The sequence below is a fragment of the Ambystoma mexicanum genome, chromosome 2q (genome assembly GCF_040938575.1).
Source record: "Ambystoma mexicanum isolate Mex_15411 chromosome 2q, UKY_AmexF1_1, whole genome shotgun sequence".
Lineage (NCBI taxonomy): Eukaryota > Metazoa > Chordata > Amphibia > Caudata > Ambystomatidae > Ambystoma > Ambystoma mexicanum.
In genome coordinates, this window is record NC_090924.1 from 475,923,310 (window position 1) to 475,945,236 (window position 21,927).

General features: G+C 42.0%; 1 protein-coding gene across 2 annotated transcripts in view; it reads left to right on the forward strand.

Annotated features, from left to right (window-relative positions):
- CARD11 (caspase recruitment domain family member 11) overlaps positions 1 to 21,927 on the forward strand; it is a 1,247,701-nt gene that overhangs the window by 276,705 nt on the left and 949,069 nt on the right. For both annotated transcript variants that reach the window (XM_069647590.1, XM_069647589.1), the window contains exon 3: positions 15,286 to 15,501. In XM_069647590.1, coding sequence (XP_069503691.1) covers positions 15,300 to 15,501 — 202 coding nt within the window. In that variant the 5' untranslated portion in view covers positions 15,286 to 15,299. The remainder of the gene's footprint in view (positions 1 to 15,285; positions 15,502 to 21,927) is intronic.

A 21,927-nucleotide genomic window follows, 5' to 3' on the forward strand; every position in this document is an offset into this window, starting at 1 on the left:
CTCAAGTTTCAGAGAGGCAGGGAGGCTGTTCCAGAGGAGGCCCCAGCAGAAGACAGAGACCTACCACCAACTCGCTGCTTGGAGAAGCGACTAACCCTGAGAGAGTTGGAGGTGGAGGAGCGAAGAGCTCGAGAAGGAAGATATTTAGGAAGAGAGAGTTGAAGGTATTGAGGTCCCAGGCCTCAGAAGGCCTTGTGGACAATGCAGAGGGTTTTTAACTTTATCCTCGCCACCACTGGGAGCCAGTGCAGAGATTTTAGTCCTGGAGAGATACAATCCCTGGGCTTGAGGCCAAGGACAAGTCTCGCAGTCCTGCTTTGGATGAGTTCAAGAGGGCGGAGAGTAGAGGCAGGAAGATTTAGAAAGAGGCTATTGCAGTAGTCCAGCCTAGAGAGAACCAGGGCTCTGGAGACAGTGAGCTTCTGGCGGAAGGAGAGGAAGGGGAGAATACCCCTGAGGAGGTGCAGCTGGTAGTGTGACTTCTTAGAGACGTCAGAGATGTGAGGAGAGAAGGAAAGTGTAGAGTCGAAGATGACCCCAAAGTTTTAAGCCTCACAGGTGGGAGGAGGAAGAGGGCCAAGGGAGGCCGGCCAGAGAGTGACAGGAAAGGAAGGAGCAGGTGTGCCGTTGAGGAGAATGTCCGTCTTACTGGCATTAAGGCAGAGATCATTGGCGGCACAGCACTCTTGGTTGGCGGACAGACAGTCAGAGATGAGAGAAGGAGAAAGGGTGGCAGAAGGGAGCCTGAAAATGAGTTGTGCGTCATCCGCAATGATTTTGAGAGTAAGAGAAAGGGAGCGCGAGAGACAGAAAGTGAGCCAGATAGCAGAGATATTGCTAGATATGTGTATATTATGCCAGATATATGGAGATACTCTCATGATTATTATTGCTATCATTATTATTGATATTATTATTATTATCACCTGGCAGAGGGCACTCAGCCAATCAGGAGGCTGGAAACGCAGGTTCCACCAGCCAATCTACCCCTTGCCTGGGCGCCACCTTTGGTTTTCTGGCTCCTCAGCCCACACTCTCTTACCAAGCTATCTTCAACACCTCTCCACCATCTGGCCCCACGTCATAATCAACCCCTCTGCCCCACCCCTCCCCACAGATTAACCTGATGCAGAGGTGACTTCTGGCTGCAGCTTTCCTTTTCCTTTCCCAGCTGGGACAAAGCCAAAGAAAGAGGAAAGGTACTTTGTCACTCTTCTATTTGCTATGACTGCAGCCATCTTTCTTTTTCATTTAGTTTGACGGGTTATCAGGCGTGTGCAGTACGTGTAGCAATGGAAGGCTTTTTGCATTAGACTAAGCAAGAACCCTAACATTAACAGGGATATCAATGCATACATGTATTACAAGGTTCCAAACTTCACAATGACTGCTCCAATCCACACCACCTGATCAAAAGCCGGCCGCTCTAAAGATGCATGCTTCAACATTCGTTTCACTTTCACCATTCCATAGCTATGCCTAATCCTCAGAGGTCAAATCCTAAATGGGGGACTCGTCAACAAACGCAATGGGATGTGACATCTCCAGAAATTAGCATATACAGGTGAAATATGCACATTTCATTAAATTGGCTTTGCATAACCACCCAAATTGCACAGGACGAATGGCATTTGCCTTTCATAAAATCAACACACACACAAAACCAAGAGAGGATATTTTATTCTAATGGTGTTTTTGAAAACGTTAAAAGGTGTGCATGTTTTAAACTCCAAGAACCAATACAAACGTTTTCCCTGGAACACGCAGTACCGAATTGTGGCATTTCACCGTTAGTTGTTTGTTATTGTTCATCAGGTTACATAGTGCAGTGGTGATGTTTCTGGCCTGCAAACCTGGCAACGGCGGGCTTGATCCCCGAGGTCGGATTTAATTCATACAATCTAGGAAGACTTTCAGTGTGTTGCGTTTTAGCTGGGGGGGACTGAGTCCACCCTTCGAATAAAAAGCCGCGTGTACCCTCGACTTTAGCCCCGCTAATCCTCCACTTCTCGCTCCCCATTAAAAGAGAGTCGGCCTTTTTCCTTTTTGAAAGAGTGCCTTTTGCGTTGTCCCTGGTGACCATATTTTTTTTTTATAGTGCTTTCTTTTTTGCTGAACAGTTGAGTGTTCCTTGCGCGAACCTTGCCAAAAAGAAAACCCCAACCCACATAGGACAACTGTCAATAGAAAAAGGCAGTGAGGCGGGACTGTACTGCCCAGTAACGACACTAGCAGCCCACATTAAGGACTCCCACTTTACCCTGTCCTGTTAACTGGCTTGATGGGCAATTGTAGTCTGCGCTAATTAAGCAAATCATCTGAGACCTTTCCTGTGGACTCAATATTCCCTTAGACATCTTTTCAAAAAAAATCCTTCATACCTGCATTGCTTCACAACTGTTATTAGAACACTGTGCTTGTTGTGCATCGAGTCAGGTGTCTCCAAAAGCAGGCTTTATTTGCTGCTGTGCAGGTGCGCAACGCCATTGAGCTAACCCGGGCTAGAGCACCGCCCCCTCCACCCAAATGTCAGCTGAGAGGCGGGGCTTCCACGCATAGCTTTTTGTTAGAGAGGGAAGAGAGAAGTCTTTCCTGAAACCTGCGACTTTCAAGTATTACTGTGCTCGCGCAGGAACATGTATTTTCACAAATGCAGCAAAACTTTAAAGCTGCTTTTTTTGAGAAAGCCTTCCCTCACCTCTCTAACAAAAAACCCAATGCACACATCAGCCACTTCCGCACGGATGTGAGCGAACACATAACAACGTTATGCTTTGTTTCACGTCCAACGGGAGGGGGCTGATGTGCACACTTGCTTTTTGTTAGGTAGAGAGGCGAGGGAGGCCCGTTCTGAATGTTAGCTCATTATGTATGCATGTGTGCAAGAAGTGTGTATGTAATGTATGTGTGAATGAGTACGATGTATGGGGGCTGGGTCTGCATGTAAATGAGCGAGTGTATGCTGAATGGGATGTTTAAATGAGTGAGTGAATGTGTAAGAAGAGTGTGTGTGTGTGTGTGTATTGTGTATGTGAGCGTGCACGCTTATGTGTAACGCTGTGTCGCTATGATTTCTTATTTGGGGCCTATGCCAGGCAACCCTTTGGGTAGAAAAGAGGGAGTGAAGCCTCACAAGTTTGCCCTGCCCAGTTTCTGAAGTGGACGCCTCCCATCACCAGTGAGCCCTGCCCCTGAAATGTAGGTGTTGTTGTGCCCTGCTGGTGCATGTCTGAGTCCGGAGCAACCTGGAAGTTCTATCAGATGCGCTCATACATTGCCCGCATCCCACCCACTACCTGCCAGTGGCCTCACCCCAGGCCTCCTTCACATTTAGGAAATTAAAAATAAAATCAGTACTCCGCAAACACCTGCCCCTTCTCGCTGCTTCTATCCTCTCTGCCGCATGCAGCTGACTCAGTTGATCAAAATGAAGTAAGGGCTGCAAGTGGAGTGCCTCCTTCCATTAGCAGGCGGACATCTTGGACGTATTTTTGTTATGTGAAAAATGTGTCATGTGCCCCCAACCGGATTCCCCCGCAGCCCACTTCCCCCCTCGAATCCCCAGACTTGTGCAGTTTGTCCTTCTGAGCTGGCCTGTTTTACAAAAGAGTTTTTCAATGGGAAACCCCATTAAAAAATGTAGAACATGTGTCTATCAATTAAATAGGAAGCAATAATTGTTCACACCACCTAGAGCCAGGATTGCATACTACATAATCATTCTAGGCCTTTGTTTTACAGCATACCTTGTAGCGGTGACAGGGCACCATCAGCACATTTGCTTATGCAGGCATCAAGTATGAAGGTTCCCAATTACACTGAGATTCCGGCATCTCATTCAAGCACAAACTCATCATCAGTTTTTTTCTGATTATTAAATTAATTATTTTTAAAATTTAAGAAGAAAGGGAGGTTATTATGGGTTTGGCTGCAAATGTAAACAAGCATTGGCAACAACAAAGGTTTGTGCTTTTACGTAGGCCTGGGAGAGGCACTTGCCAGGCACTGCCATAGTGGTATTAAGTGTCCATTGATGGTAGCAAGTGCAAAATGTTGTGAGTACCCGGGCATTTAATTGCAGGGCTGGGCAAATGCCTAATACTTATACACAAGCCGCACCTGTTGGCTTTGTCAATGCTGGTTTTTAACAGGACTTCAGCGAAGGACGCATATTGCTTACTGCCAGTGCTGATTTATAGTGCTTCTAAATCGAGTGTCTGAAAACAGGCCTGGTTTAGACATTTTGATTACAGAAGTAGTGTATTTACAGCTCCAATTAAGTCATTAACGCTCAGAAGATTGCTTTGAAAAAACACTGGCACACACTTCCAGAGCAAAATGTTATGGTAAGGCTTGAATAAAGCGAGCTGAAGGAGTTTCCATGAAGAGGTGTTTTGGGTGGGGAGGGGCAGGAACTGGTAGGAATGGCCATAGGTATTAGCATGGCCATCAGCAGTCAATGGGTGGGCAGATAACCAAATAACAACTACAAGCTTTGTGTCCCTCCTCATATGTTAGTTCTCCCTTTTTGTACTCTAATTTAATAGTTCGAGCTTATAGGTGCCCAAACTAAAAAGGTGCCCCTTTACGGTCTTACACACTGTGCACAATTCACTGCATGTAGGATGTATTGACAAAAACTGAGTGCAGCAAATACGACATAATTCGATTATATGTTGGGATACCACCCATAAAAAACAAAAAATGTAATTCCACCCAAAAAGTGGAGGTCAAATAATGTTTTCACACCTACTTATTGAAAACATTTTGTCTAAAAGTTGCTGCGCGGTGGCAGAGATGATCAGGGTCGGATTGGCCCCTCGGCCTTTCGGCCCGTGGCCGGGCCGAAATCGGCCTTGGAGAGTGGGGGCCGGTTTCTGGACATGCCTGGGCCGGTTAGGAAGAAAAAAATGGAAAAGGAAAATATTTTTTTTTCACATTTTTTTTTTCAAATATTCTTCTTAGGTCGATAAATGAGTACCAACACAGGTTGGGTGATATTGTATGCATATTTTTTCTATAAAAAAAGAGCTTAAGCGTAATTGCTATATAAAACATATTATCATTTGGCCTTGGACGTCTGCTTGGATTCGCAGTAATTTAGTGTACTTAGGAACAATGCTATTTGATGCCACTTCCTGTATTGTCAAGGGGTGAAAGGTCGTATTTCATCACTTCCCGGGATGTCAGTTTGGGGTGGGGTCAAATTACATCACTTCTGGTGATGTCATCAAAGGTCAAGGGTCATGAGGCGAGGTGTGGGTCACTTTTTTTAGGCGAGGGGTGGGCCCCTTTTTTTGGGTGACCGGGCCTATTTCTTGTCCCAGTCCGACTTTGGAGATGATCACATTCCCAATCCCCCTAGTGGGCAGAGTATCAAAATGTTGCCCTTGTGCAGATAAACAGAGCAAATGTTTTCCTGCAAATGCCCTCCAAAAAATGCAGATTGCATGTTTAGTGCGCATTCGGCATGGACAAAAATCCTGAATCCCACAATGCCGAGCAAAGCAAGCAGGGGTTGCGGGGGTGTCCCCCGCTGTCCTTGTTCGGCATTATGGGTTCGGGTTTGGGGTAGTGCGCCCCTTTTTCCATTACATGGATAGCGGGGGACATTACAGAGACCCACGCAGCCTTCTATGCCGGAGCTAACATGAATGAATGCATTCAACATTTTCGAAATGCGAAGCTGTCAGGTTCGGCCTAAGGTTGCGTGTTTCTCGGTTTCTGTATTTTAACGTAGAACCAAATTTAGCACCAGTTTTGCTACTTTGATAATACGGAATGGAACAAACAGGTTTAGCCTCAAACAGTATTAAAAATCGTTTCACTAGGGCACTGATAAAGCAAACGTGTTTATTTACTGTGTTTCCTGCAGAACATGAAAGTAAATATAGTAAGCACATTTATTTTTATCTTATGTGGCAAACATGGTACAGAAAAGTCTGATTTGTTTTGCGCTCCAAACGTTTTTATACAATACAGGTTGTGACCAAACCTGTCTGATCCACTCTGTATGATCTAATCACTCGCTCAAATTTCAGCAGCAGTGCGAATATTAGATAATCTGGCCACTGACAAAGCTCAGAAGGGTGACTAATGACCTTTCTGTGCATGTACCTATGAATATGTTTTTCAATCCCTCAAACAAGAATGGAAATTAATTTTTGCATTTTTCAGAAAATTATAAATGGAGTTTTTTCTAAAGAACCGCATGCCTTATTTTAACATCATTGCGTATGCCGATTGGTTTTACCTGCTTAGCCTGGGTAAACCCACAATCTAGAGAAATCCTTTAGATTGCCACATGGACATGGCTGCATGCAGCATTTCAAATGGGTGTCACCACTAGACCCATAATGACTTTGCATATTACATAAAGACAACAGAAAACCATGTAATACTTTGAGGAAAACAAATCCCATTTGTGGAATTTCCCTCCCCGTGAAAGGTTACTTTAACATAGTTCCATATTCTTGCACCTTGCATTAGAGAAATCGTTCTTCATTTCATTTGTTTAAAAGGTCCTTATTTGCTTTCATTAGAAGAGTATAGTAAAGCAGAAAAAGTATTGAGCTCTTGAAACCTACATACAATGCCCTACGTCTTAGCAAGGCTCATCCCACATATGTATTTCTTTTTTTTCCATCAAAAATAATTCTGAAAGGAAACTATTTCCACTTCTCCATGGCGGGGCGCTGATTACAAACTGCCTACCCATGATCAAGGTTTTATCTCTACCCATCTACTATAGTGCCGCATAGGCACACAATGCCCCAGCACGGTGGAGCCCGCTGCATATTGATGTACCGTGCTGTATTAAATCCTATATATGCATGTACAAGCTTCCCATCCAGAGCACTGGTCGTGTATTGGGTGGGATACTCAACTTCCAGAAAAGGGCGTAATGGAACCTCTCTGACAATCTTCTACTTTTGATTAATTTGATTAAATGTAAACTTTTATGAGAGAAAAGACAGCACAATAAAAAAAAAACACTTTCAGGTTCAAATGCACACTTTTATTTATTAGATAGATTGGTGTAGTATCAAAAATACTAAAAGATTAAAAATAAGGAATCCATTACAGGGAGGTGCTAAAAGGGAGCAGCCACAGTATCTGGGTTTGAACTTCTGGGCCAGTGCTCTATTTTTTTTAAAGGATAGTGAGCACATGCCAAATGGCTGTGATTATGCAAGGTCTTGTTGAAGCAACTCCGTGATGTTACATTTTTGTTTTTCTTATTAGTGTTATTTGGTTGATACAAAAACCATTGTGCACCATTTTATACATACAAATAGAATCAATATAAATATAGCATCACTAATTCTTTACATCACATACATTTATAGGAATATCAACAATAAAAAAGTTTGTCAATCATATTCATAATTTCATCAAACAATTTACTGACTACACATAATAAAGTGACAGATTTTTCTGAAACAATATACCTCCAATGTTCACCCGCAGATAGTGTTAAACTGTCAATCATGTGAGCCGGATAATACGTTGACTATAGATCCTGTAAGCGAACACATTGTAATAATAAATGATGCATGTTCTCTAAAATAGAAATACATAATCTACACTTACGGCTACATGAAGAATATTGAAGCTAGGGCTGCGCACCATAAGGAAAGGCAAAAGCTTAAAGCGTAGCAGCAGACTGAACCTTTGGATATTGACATTGCTATCAACATGATCAAGTATTTTTCATGAGCTAGATAATTAAATATCTGCATAGAATATTCAAACAAGAATTGTTTACTTCTTACATGATCAACATTCTTGCACCAATCCCAAAGGTAAGCCCTTTTACATATTTGGGTTTGAAGTTGTCTAAGATGTAGGGAAAAATCGACGCGCCAGTTGATTAATTCATGAAAAGATGTATATGATTCAACACATGTATCTAATGGTTTACATTTTATAGGTTCATATGAAATTAGTTTACCAAAATAGCGCAATAGGGAATTATCTTTTGATGTCAAAATGTTTAAAAATACCAAACTACATTTAACTTTTAACATAGTTATTAGAGAAATCAACCAACTCTAATCTAATGGCATGGATGGAAAAACCCTTAGGTAATCCTGGGGCAAGATACCAAATCTTGGCCTGAATACTACTTAATCATACCACCTGATAGATAGATCTCAAAGCAATACTGGTTTTATATATTTTAAGTAGACCTTCAATTGAAGTAAACCATTTTATTTGCAGTCATTTTAGGTGGCATGGCCCTGTAATGAAAAGAAAAGGCAAGGACTTAACAATACTCCACAATAAATTACTTGGCCATCTCTAGATATATTTTTCCTATCCATCTACCAATTAAAGTAAGAATGACTATGTTCTTTCCCACAGATCAACATTTGTTTCTTGTTATAGCTTATTCTTAAATATTTTGCAGTGGCGAATGAGGATAAAGACTCAGGAGAATTTTTACAGGCCGTTAGTGTTCTGATGAATGATAACTAACTCATCAGCATACACTAGCCACACAATAAGATGCTGTTTATTTGTGGAGGATATGAGTTGGCCTTTTCCAAAGAGGCCTGCATATCAGAGGTATATAAGTAAAATAAAAGTGGTGCTAAAGGGTATCCCGGTTTACACCCCAATTAGTGCTTATGGACTCAGTCAGGGTGCCCTTATTATCCATTGAGACTTTAACTGAGGTTCCCATGTAAAGCTGCCTAATAAGATGAAATAGAGGCAAGGAAAATCCCCAGGTCTGTAATTTAGTCCATAGTAATTGCTGATTGACACTGTTGAATGCAGCAGCAACATCAATAAATGCAATATGAAGAATGAGGTCATCCAACTAAACTGCAGTGAATTAGATACTGCACTGCTCTAGTCTTACAGTTTGTCACCACACCCGAGTGAAAGCCTGCTTGGTGCATGTGTAACACATTGTTTCTCTCTGTCCATTTCCTAAGATCTTTCAATAATATATTGTCAAAAATCTTGCATAATGCAGCCGATATTGCCCAGAGTCTATAATTTGACGGTCCAGTCCAAGGGCCATTCTTATACAGGGGTTTCAAAATAGATGTTTTCCAGGAATCTGTTATAAATAGATTGCTGGAGATTTCCTTAAACAAATCATTGAGTAGTTGAGACCACATTTCGGGGTCCTTTTTAAGTTGACATTGGCAAGTCCATCCCTAGGAGCTTTCGATGATTTCAGTGTAACAATACACCTATAAATATCCTCATATGTGAACCTATAATCATATAGTGCATATAAGATATAATCCCACATTTTTTTGGACAATCCTTGGCATTTTTTAAATGATGCCAAAATGTCTTATTGTCATTGGCACACAATGTCTGATAAATGATCTGCCATCGAGCAGTAACTGCAGATGTATTATAATGTTGCACCTAGTCTTTATTAAAGATTATTAATTGCCATCTGATGTTTAATAATATCCAAAGCTTTGTTTTTTATGGCTCTTATTGGGCATTTCACGATGCACTTTTGGTCTTCAATAACAGCATCATATAATCTCTCTTTGTTAACAGAATATGCCCATTTATTAGCAACCGTTCCAAAATGATATGCCCCAACTGTCCTTAATTTTGTTCATATCAATTCCTGGCGAGAGGACAAATCACCCAATATTCTTCATAGCCATTCAGTTTTCAAATATTAACTTCACGCCAAGTAATTCTATTAAGAAGATTATTCATTTCATATGCACCTTGTAGACCTTCAAGACTGCTAAGTGATACACACATCTTTGCATGGTCTCTAAGTACGCCAATGCAAATAGTGAAATTGCACATCCAGTCTTTTACTTGGTCCACACAAAATACTTTATCTGTTGCACTAGGATTCATTCTACTTTTCCAAGTGGGCTGAAATTGTGTTGAGTCCTCGAATATACCGTGCGCCATGTCTAGAGCCACACTATGCATATAGTATAACTATTTTTGGCATTGTTGTCTTTGAAACAAGTGCTTACCCATTTTAATTGCCCTGTTCTTATCCTGAAAAAAAGTCAGTTTGTGCCTGCACCTCTTTGCGCCAATATTAACACGTAGCAAGAAGTCGCAAAAGCCAGTTTTCTTGAAAAATAAGTTTTCTTAATTTATTGACTTGTCATTTAGCCCTTGTTGGATGACACGTGTTTCGGCGTGTATCAAGTGCCTTTTTCAAATCCGGGCCTTTCTTATTTGATTTTAGTTCCCCCTCTGCGAAAAGACTCTCTTGGTTGATCACAAGACCGGAGTCCTAGGGCTCAATCCCTCCTGAAAATTATAATGCTCGTGCCTCACGCGTCGGGGGTTAGGATGCGACTCTCGTCATTTTCATTACTCCATGCATCTATAATATTACGTATACTCAGCATATTAGCCTTCATATAAGAACCTCCAAGGCGTTCATATATGTTGATAATTAACAGATTATCTTTTTCTGCCGAATGCTCTCACTGGCACTCCTTCGGCACTCTCTACACTACGCTGTGCAGCTGATCTAATGTGCTGCTGCAGGGGGACAGCTCAAGGGCATGGCCCAAGTCATGTCAGCTGATACCAAAAATGGCAATTCCAATAGAGAGCAACCAAGGCATGGATCTGCTTACAGCACTCAGTGGCGGCACACATTCGGCAATGCGCTTGCGCTATGTGCTGCAGGGGGGCAGCTCAAGGGGCTGGCCCAAGTTTATAGCAAACAAATTCAATTCCAATAGAGGTCCACCAAAGATCTGCCGACTGAACTCACTGGCACTCGTTTGGCAATGCTCTTTTTGTTAATATGCTATTGCACCAAATCACCACTGTTGTAGTTCCCGAATGGCTAGGCTTGTCCGTAAGAATCATAATGTGCCCAAGAAAATGATCATAGGGAAGGAGGGTGGGATGCAGTGGGGGTGGGGGTGTTTTGTGATAGCATGGATGCACGTCAGTCCTATTAAGTGGACAATAGTTCTGAAAAAGAGAGACGAGAGATATGTCCCAACGTGTTGTGATAATTGGGTCAAGTTTCCATGGCAGATTTAGAGAATTTTAAGTTGTACTCAATGCTATGTTGTATGGATGAGGAGCGCCAGCAGATATTGCTCTGGCAATCCTGGAAGTATGATGGTGTATATTTCTCAGCATTGCTATGCGTTGTTCCCCAAAATGTTAATTCTACACCCCACAAGCCACAGCAAAACGTGGCAGAACCGAGAATAGTGGGAGGTAAAATAGTTGAATTTCACTCTGGAGTAAAATAGGTTCGCCTGTAGTTTCAGGCATTTTCCCACTTGAAAGGTGTTTCCTAAAATGTTTTTTTTTTTTTTTTTTTTTTTAATACCACAAAACATTTTGGCCCTGCAAAAAGGTAATTTCAAGAGAAAAACAAAATGTCGGTTGTTGTCCCACCTGAAATGTAATTGTTTTCCTGAAATTCTTATTTTAAGGGCCATAACATGCCATTTAGGGCAATACAAAATTCTAGGAAACACATAATGTGCCATCAACAATTCAATTGGTGGGGAATTTCTCCAATTTTGCTTCGCTGGCAGTTGTTTCACCCACCGCTATTCAAGAACAGACTGTGCATGAAGGTGAATTTGATTGGTAAGAGCTGAAAGAAATGGAGTGGTCAAACTAGTACACTGCCTGCCACTATGATGACATAGAGGTCTGTGTCATTTCTTTCTAGACTTTATTTTAGTACATGGTGAGAATCGGGACTAGGTTATCAACATAATACGTAGTCGTGTGTAGTAAGCACATTTGCCCTGAGCTCTCCAAGCAGGTTGTGCTCATTCGTTCGAGGGTGGGAAAGGGTGAGGTAGATGAGCAACAAACAGAGTGGGGAGGGAAGGGCCAGCTGTGTGTCCTCAGGTATGCAGTATAGAGTGACTAGCACCTTATTGTTTTCTTATGTTATTTTACTATGCTTTGACTCTTACCATAAAGCTATGACATACTTTGCTGCTTGCACAGCTGTGTATGCCGCATTCAGAGCACCTTAAAGGAGTGAGGAGCATAAAAGGAATCTTTCAGGCCACACGCCAAATGATCTCAAGGTCAGTGCATACAAAGGATAGTTCAGGGGCAACGTACTCGCCTTGAAAGCAAGGTAACACGGAGCACCACAAGTTCGATCTCCGGGCCCGCGCTTAGATACCTCTGGGTATTAAGCGTGTTATAAATAACCTATCATATCATTGAAGGTCCCTCAGTCAGCTAAAGTGGAAAGAATGGTTGTCAAACAAAAGTGAATGTTCTCCGAAATGCAACACAGGCAAGTGAGATTGTAAACTGGCAGTTTATACACATGGAGCATCTTTTAATAACAACCTTCAGGGGTGTTTGAATGTCAGAAAGGCTGGTTTGCCGTTTGTACGCCTCTCTGAGAATTAGAAAAGTTTCCAATTCACTCTTTGGCAAAATGTTCTTATTTTTTCGTCTTTATTTTATGTTACATGTTTCTTTGGTGCCCCAACTCACCACCACAGTAGTCTCAGAGCACCTAAGCGTAATTCCTTTTGTGAAAAATGTTTAAGGTCTTGAGCATGTCTTTGACTCAGCACTGATAAGGCTTTTAAGCGTTTTTGTGAGCCTGGACGTGTTGAAACTATGGCCATGCAAACAGGAGCGAAATGCCCCTCACATTTACACCCACCTAGGCCCAAATGGCCACAAACAGCCAGGTTCTATAGGCAGGAAATAAGTGAGGATATGGGGACATTATTAAATCAGGGTGGGAGCAAAGCCCTGGACTGGGCCTCCTGGAAGTTGCTGAGGCCTGCTAGGAATTTTATGGGGATCAGTGTGTAAAGGAGGAACTCACTTGGGCTTGAGCTGCACCACAAGCACATAATCTACCACGCTGTTGTGTGGGCAGGGGAGCTCAAGTTGAGTGCCCACTTTGAGATTATACATTTACTCCACCAGATAGAGACAGTGGAAAGTCAGTATATGAACACATGTCTCAGCTGGTCAGATAGCACAGCGGGATGAGTGCTTGTTCTGACATCTGTGCGCAGCCTGCTGACACAGGTGCAAATCCTGGCAGGTGCAACTCAGTCTTTTATCCTTCCAAGGTCAAAAAATTGAGTACCACACAGTGGGATAATGACAACTGTTATTGCAGCACTCAGATACCTGCGGGTTTGTAGCGCTATAAACAATATTATTATTTTTTATTATTATTATTATGCACAGTAAGAGTCACCATCAAGATTGACTTTCAGAAGAAAGGAAATGCCTACCCAGGGGCTACCAACAGCCTTTTTGGACTCGTCAGACAAAGGGGTGCCAGGCGGTCTCTGCATGAACAATACACAGTGTGATTGAAGTGGTGAACTGGATGACAAGAAAAAGGCTGAAGTCATGCCCTAATAACACACATCATATTCTTTTTTGCTCATCAGATCGGACAAGTAACTGGATCCCTAGCACCTGGCTCGACACCTTGGGACTGTGTCCCATTTCCATTTGGGGTTTCACTGAACTCTAACCTCTGAGTGAAACCTCCAACTAGAGCTGTATTGAAGTGTCGGGCAACTTACATTTCTCAAACATATTCTTGGCTATCTCTCTCTAGCCCAACTCGCTTTACTTGGTTTAGTAAGGCTGCAGTTAAAGAGTTTACAGGGAGTCCATCATTGAATACTGAGGCATTTGATGAATTTACATAAATTACATAGATCTGCGAATTAGTTGCTAGCTGGAATACGTATACCTTTTAAGGCAGCATACTGGTTTATAGAGCCTTTCTTTTCCATGGTCTCAAATTTCCTGTGAGGGGAATGTGAAATTGTATCTATCTCAACACATATTTCGCTCTTCTGACTAATGGCCCTAAATCATTTGAGTCTGGTCCATTGGAGAGGCTGTTCATTTTCAGCACTAGCCTACACTCTCTGGAACCCACTTCCTAAGTGTTAGACAGCCATTAAAAGCTTTATAGTGCTGTCAAATACAGGTATTTTGCCCCAATGCCTAGTCTGCTGTCCTTGCATACTGCTGAAGTGGCATGAAGAGACACTCATGCTCTTAATAGAAAAATCGGTCCTGAACCTAAAAACCAATCGAAACTCTTCAAAACGTAAATCTCACCCATACTTAACCCCATTGTGTGATCCTCGGCAAATTACTTCACCAGCCTGGGCCTTCAAGTTGATATGTTCTAAAACTGAGAAATCTAAGAAAGAAGATAAACAATGGTTTTAAGCACTATACATCTTAAGGGACATTTGCATTTTGGGTTCATGTCCTTTTCTCGTGCCTACTTCCACACAGTGTGCGCATACTGTATGTGCCATCACCACAATCTGAGAGTCAGATTGATAAAGATGAGGATGTGGTCTCAACATCCGTTGCTGTGCAACATAAACACAAAGCTGTTTGATACAACCAACCGGTTGCAGGCGCCGAACCAGCAGACATCAGTAAACAAGAGCGCTAGGCTTACATTGCCTTCCGAGCAAACTATCTCTTTCATTTAATAAAAATCCTGGAAAAAAAGCTGGAATAACAGCTTTTAGTATTGCACAAGTCAATAGTACCAATAGCACTAAATGTATCACGCATGCTTAAGGGTTGAGTTAGCTCCCTGGAATCCCACCGGGACGCACACCTGTGTCCTACGGACTGAGCATAGGTGTTCAGAGTGAGTTTTTAGCTTGACAAGTTATTTTAGTGGCTATCATTTTGCCAGCTTATGTAAAGCTGATTAAATAGTGAATCTCTGTATTTTGACGAAATCAAGCAACACTAATGCAAAGAAGAGATAAACGTGTGTCCGGTGTGTGTGTTATAAGTTGGCAATCTTTCCTAGAATTTTTGAACAATGAAATACCCAGTTAAGATTAGAGAATATGATTAAGCCTTATTAGTTCTTACTTTTGAACAATATTACCCCCTTCATACTCTCCTTATGTGCATTTTAGTCCTGTACGTCTTTTACGTTCATATGTTTTATCTTACAAATATGCTATATAACTATTAGATTATTAAAACTGCATTTTATTCATTACAATAGAATATTATACTAATTATATAAGGTTCTATTGTTTCTTAAATGAAATGTGTGGCATTGCAATATTATATTTGCTGTTTAAATTGGTGTATGAATCTACCGGATTCAATAAAATACTTAAACATAAAAAGTGTGTGTTATAAAAAAGTATACTCAATTAAAATCTGTGTGATACAACTAAGTGCCCGCTGGTGGATATGAAGGAAAAGTAATTCAGATTGTCTCATTCTTTTTGTCTTTGGTGGATAAATCTGCTTTTTCTTACATGCTCCCCTTCTTTACTCTATCAGAAGAAGAACACAAGATGGACGACGCCATTGAAACCCTGAAGGACGAGGAGGAAGAGGCTCTGTGGGAGAATGTGGAGTGCAATCGGCATGTGCTCACACGCTATATTAACCCAGCTAAATTAACCCCGTACTTACGGCAGTGTAAGGTCATCGATGAACAGGACGAGGACGAGGTGCTCAATTCCCATATGCTGCTCTCCAAGATAAACCGATCGGGTAAGAGCCCTCCGGGCATCCTGGCCGGACTTGCAACTAATGTGCATACAATCCCAATGTGCTACGCTCAGGTTCAAACTTACAAAAGTTAGAAGTGCATACCAACACATCTCTGTAAGCATGGTAACCATTATATGATTTCAATTAAATTAGGGACATTTCTTGCGACACTGAGGACACTGGCTAAGTGCACTGGGGCACCCTTCCCACAGCACTTAGCTGGTCCCTGGGGCCAGTCATCGAAGTGGGTGGCTACGGTTGGGGTAGCAGTGCTCCTATACTTTTTGAAATTAGGTTTTACTGTTCCAGAATGGTTTTGTTATAAAATAAAAGTGTAGGAAGCAGTTGAAACTTGCACTGCACTGGACGTTCGCTTAAAGGTGCAGGCACATTTGTTTGTGGGTATGTATTGGGCATCAGAGGGGGCATGGTGATGGGATTTGTGGGGAACAGTGCAGGGAAGCAGGGAACATAGTTCACTACTTTTTCTCATACACCTCAACCACTGCCTAGGGCCCCCTACCTCCTGCATCCCCACTTCCTCCACCCCTTACCTTCCCTTTGCCCTGACCCACCCCTCCCTGCACTTCCTGTCGCTGCACTTGCACGATCCGAATGTCACAAGGCCTAGTAGGACCGTTTGTGTTGTTAATCCACCTCTAGTCCCCCCTACCGCTTAGTCTTGTGGCACCTGGAAACATTTTCTGCTGTATAGGATTCATACAAATGTTCAATAGATAAAATAAATAAAATATTGTGGAATATGGTAGGGGAGTCTTTCTTGGAAGCACTTGCAGCATAGCGCCAGCTCATCTTCCCTATCGTGAATATTCCATGCATTGCGCAACCCTACAGGCACATTCAAGGCATGGTATCACAACTGAAAGTGAACAAAGGTGCACTCCCATGGCTCTTGGGCCATCCTATGGTTAGCTTACAATTTCACCTATGAGCAAATGGTTTCCCCACAGCTGCCAAGCGACAATTACGGTGCATGACAAGACTTGATAAGGTTGATCGCATGCTGTTTAGCCAGCATGCTGGTTGAGTAGGGTACATTACAAGCTAGGAAACTATTTAGATTAGATTTAAATATAATAAACTCATTAGGTGATATTCATGTAACTTCCTCTTTGTTGGTTCTGTAGAATCAAACTTATCTTTTGGGTGCTGTTAACTGGTTTGAGTTGTGGTTTGATATCTTTGAGTCAGCTAAATGTTACCCAGGTGACCACAGGGGTGTGCTCAAGATAGATGGATCGATCAGTTTTATGGTGCTAGGGCAAGTCAAGTGGTGTCTCTGCGATGGCAACTGATGGGCTTAATCAGTGGTTCAACGGTGCATAGCAGGATTTCATCAGATTGCCCGTAGTCTACGAGTCGGTATGACTTACATCAAGGTAGCGACACAAAAAGTCCTTACAAACTCACTTGAAAATTTGGATTTCCATGAGCTGTTAAAGTTCCCCACTCACCAATCGGGTAGCACCCATGATCAGATCTTTACCACATTGTCCGAAGTGCAACTGGCACTCCATTTGAAATTATGTCCAAAATGTACCATTTTGTTGCCCAGACGATTGGCTCAGAAGCAAATGTTCAGTCATGTATTGACAAGCATGGCTTGTGGTTAACTTAGAACGGATGCAGTGGCTACCTTCATGAATACTAGTCATCTAGATGTATCGGATCTCACTGATCCGGTGTGGCCCTGCCATTCTTTGAAAAGTATATCACAGAGCTTCTAGAAGTATTGGCACTTGCTAAAACTATCTGCAAAAAATGTGAGCGAGTCAGGGAAAAATGCTTTACACCAGAAATCAATTTCTATGTCATTGTATGACGAACTTTGAAAGGCAGTGGAGAGAATATTTCTCCCTAGATCTATAATTAAAATTCAACAATCAGTATTAATGGCTATTTTAAAGGTCAGTAGACTTATTTTAATAATCGAATGGAATGGTAAGAACCCTCTCAAAGACATGTTTAATGTAATTAATACACTTCATTTTCCTTCTTCTATGTCAGCTAGTGTTATTCCATCACAGAATGTCTCTAATAGCCATTCTGATTTCTTCCAACAGAAGATTGATAAGATTGGAACTGATTGTGAGGAATTCAACCATCCACATGGGCTTCTGTGAAATGTTTAATTAAATGGAATGATGGTAGATCAACCTCAGGAAAATGTTTGAGGCTAATCAAAACACGTTTCCCTATGCTCACACCGCGACAAAAGCATAGATCCCTGTACTCCTGGCTGGAAACCGCCTACAGGCACATCCCACTCCTGTAATATTCAGTTGGAATGTGACAGCCAAGGAGGGCACGATGTCATTTGAGGTAGGGAGAGAACCAAACTTCCCCCTGCCATAGACAGTCTGACTAACTGACAAAGACTCCTTGGAGCTGCCCTGCTCTTTTGTTAGGCCCTGCATCTGGTGGCATCGATTAACATACCAAATGAGAACACCTATAACAGGCACCTAGGGGACCGGGCTGCAGAGTATAACAAAGGAGAAAGGAAACCCAACAACCTTTCATATGTAAATGTGTCAACCTGAAGCTAGCTCCCAACCTCAGTATCAATGACAAGTGAACTGACATGTCTGGGTCTTTTGTTACCATAGGCCACCATGCTAGGCGGACCCCATTCATAAGGTACGAGAATGTGGTTTGCACGAGCCAGAGAGTCTGGTCTCTCAGCAGATTCAAGGGAGATGAGACACTTTAACAGGAACAACACAGATAGGACATTAACCAGAGAACACAACAGACAAGAAGATGGTGGGATTTAGCAGCACAATGGAGTGAGCACAGAGCTCTTTCTGTTGATAGAAGGATTTTGCCATATAGGTTATGGGACACACCTTTTCCTGTTTTCACCCCTTTACCTTTTCTGTTGCAATGCTCTCTGGTGATGACCTTTTGCATATAGAAGATTGTTGGCAGGGATCCCAGGATTGGGTCACTAAGGTAGGCTTGCCCTACACCAATAGCTGAGACCCACTTGGCTTTAAAAGAGGGCTGGGCCCCTCCTTTGGCAGATCATCTGAAGACTTCAGAAGAAGTAAGAATGAAGAGATCAACCTTGGACCCTGGCTGAAGGTACATTCTGCCTTGCATCTTCCCCTGGTGAAGGAGGGCCAGGATATTCAAAGAGGGAAGCAAGATCACTCCCCTACCATGAAACTGAGGGAGAAATGAACTCAGAGGACCCGCTAGCCGCTTCAGATCGGGTACCCGGTCAGCACACAGTGTGCCCTGCTAGGCTCTGCAGCAAGCTTCCTGGATAGGGAGTGCCAGAAGGTCACTGAACCCGACACCAAGGAAAGGGTAGCTGCCTGCAACACACTCTCTTGGTCCATCTGCTTTATGCCAGCCTTATCTCCTCTAAAGGTTGTGGATTGTTGGTTAGCTGCAACAGAGCGAAAATACAGTTATTAATCAATGATAAAAGGACGGTCCAGTAAAGGTTGTATACAAATATCTACTTTGTTTTTATCACAGCAGAGAGTCTAACAACACTACTAATTTACGACTCACTCTGTAAAGGAATGCAGAGAACAGACAGGTAATTTTTTAACAGCAGAGAAGTTGTACATGTGTGTGATTCCCAGAGGAATCTTCCCTTCACTCCTGTTATTCAATGTATTTATGTGACCTATGATGGATGTCATAGTTCTGTAAGTGATTTTCATCTGGCACACACCCAAGTCAAGCCCAGTGTGTAGTGCACAACTGAAACCTTTATTTATTTTTGTCTAGAAGTTCAATATTCTAAACGATATACCACTTATATCACACCCTTCTACTGAGACCCACCCAGGTCAAACTGAACCAGGAATCAGGCTAGTTTGCAAAGGTAAATATTTATTTATGTATTTAAAATGTAATCACAGTATATTTTAATAGGTAAACAACAATCACCAGTGGGGTGACAGAACACAGATAATATCTTAAATACACTATGAATCAAGGAATGAGCACAAAAACAAATGCAGCACGGGAAATAATACTTTTGTGCTGGTTTAGTATAGATGGCACTATGGTTAGAGGTTCCCCCTGCGACACCCCTCATCTCCCCAATAGGCAATTAAACAGATGTGAGGAGAGAGCAGGTATTCAGGAGTAGCACAAATCAGACTGAATATCAGTCCCACCTTCCCCCTTCAAACACAAGAGAAAAACGGAATTGACTTTTGAGCTTTCAGGATGGCTTTAAAATTGTCTTTAGAATTGACTGGGCAAAAACACCAAATGTGATCTAAAATACTTACATTGTTACGAATTCCTATGGGAGCCGCTTTGTACAGTTGCACACAGTCACAAACAATGATTTAGTCCAAAGAAAGCATTTGAAATCTCAAAGTCCAAGTCAGAAACAATTTAAAGCTATTTCACACGTATAAAAATCTTTCAGAATTGTAATTCGCGGCAAACTTTTCCTTCTGCGATATTCACGATAACAGGACAATCGCACTGTTTTGAGTTGAAATTTCATTTCTATGACAAAAAACTGAGGGAGTTATAGAGGTTTTTGTAAGAGTCGTTTTTGCGAGATAGGTGCGAGAATGGAAACAGAAATGCACTTCTGAAAATGACAAATGGGTTTGCTTACACTAGAGAATGACTTTGAAAAAGCGAATACCACATAGGTATCTTACAGTCACGTGATCAGTGTAACCTGCCTACTGTGGAAACTCTACTTCTTCAGTTGAGAAAGGGTCAACGCAAAGATAGTTCTAACAATAATGGTTCTGAATGAAAGGTAGGATGGGTTTGAGATAGGGATAAAACAATGCAAATATACTATGAGCCACAGTTCTTCCTTTTAATACTCACAGGATAAGTTATTAAATTGGACCGTCAGCTCTGGTCATTGGATTGGGTCTGGTCTAGGAAAGACAGCACATCAGGCACAGTACTGGATCAGCTAGGCCGTTCGCCGGGTTTGCACAGGATCCACCCTCCTAGGCTGTGGGTATTTAAATCAGCTGGATAGCGAGTTCCTCAGGCAAGCCTAGTAGTGGCACGCCAGAGAATTTCAGGATACTGGTTCAAAAGGCCTCCTTACACCACACAGCGCTTCACTGGGTGGAGGGAATACATTTGAGGATTTGGGCCTTGCTGAAATCAATAGTTCTCTATTGCTGGCAAGAGTCTTGGCCTCTGGATCTGGAAGAATATTAAAGCTGGGTGTAGAATGCTGGATCAGAGTGCTTCGCCGGAATCAGGAAAGTGAGTGGATCAGTCAGTCCCTATGTGTTGTCAGCTGTCTCTATTTATGCTTTAAAATGACATCACAAAGTGGGTGTATGGGCCGGCTTAGCTAAGCTTGCCCCTGTGAGCTGGAATAGGATCATAAATTCATCTCCACCTTGCAATTTGAGTGATTGGATCAAGGCCAGATGATGTCACATTTTATGGTTTGCTTTACAGTCCTCAGAGACCTCCCTTTAGCCAATGGTTTCAAAATCGGATTTTATACTAAATACACATATCTACATTATTCCCCTTTATACAAATCCCACACAAAAATGCCATATTTTATATAGCATCTGTTCCTCCAAACCCTGCAGTGGTGGGATCTTGTCTCAACTTCCTACAGAATGTTGTCCTTTTCGCTATGAACACAATTTCCAAATTGTATGCAAATTTCCACAAATATGTGTGTTTAACATATGTGATGTGTGTGTACATTTTCACAATTCTAACATTAATGCATTTCGCATGAAACCACATATATGGCCATTCCTGTCCAGGACATGTCTCACAGTTCTACTGCCTCTTCACACGTGCAGCCAAAAATTAGATTAACAACTCTTTCCTTTTTATATTTTTCCCCACTTTGAATCACAAGTTATGAATCTTTTAAAAATTGTTCATTGTTCATTCTTAACAGCAGATGGTTGTTTGGCTATGCCCCTTTGTCTCTCCTGGGAGTCCAGTACACCCCCCTCCTTGGGGGAAGTTCCTTCCAGGTGAAATGTATGACCACCTTCACACCTCTGCTTCCTGGGCTGAAAGGCTTGTCATTGTTCCTTCTCTTTCTGTAGACAATAGTCTGTTCTAACCCGCAATTAGAATCTCCCAGTGAGTTTCTGCTCAGAGGAAGGCACTCCTCCTAGGAGAAAACCCTGCTTTTCCAGTTCTTGCAGCTCGGCCAGGCTAATTAAATTCTTAAATCCAGCAAAAAACAAATTTGTTGCATCAAACATAAATACATTACTTTCTTAGCCTTAAAATCTGTGGGATCAAAAACATAACTAAAATCTGTATTCTTTTTTGGCAACAATCCTTTTTATGTTTGCTAATCCAGCAGACTTTTAGTTTTAGCTCACTTTAAAGTTTCATCACTAACTCATCTGACAGCTGTCATTCAGGTGGCCCAGGGTACTGCATCCCAGATTCTGACGGAGGCTG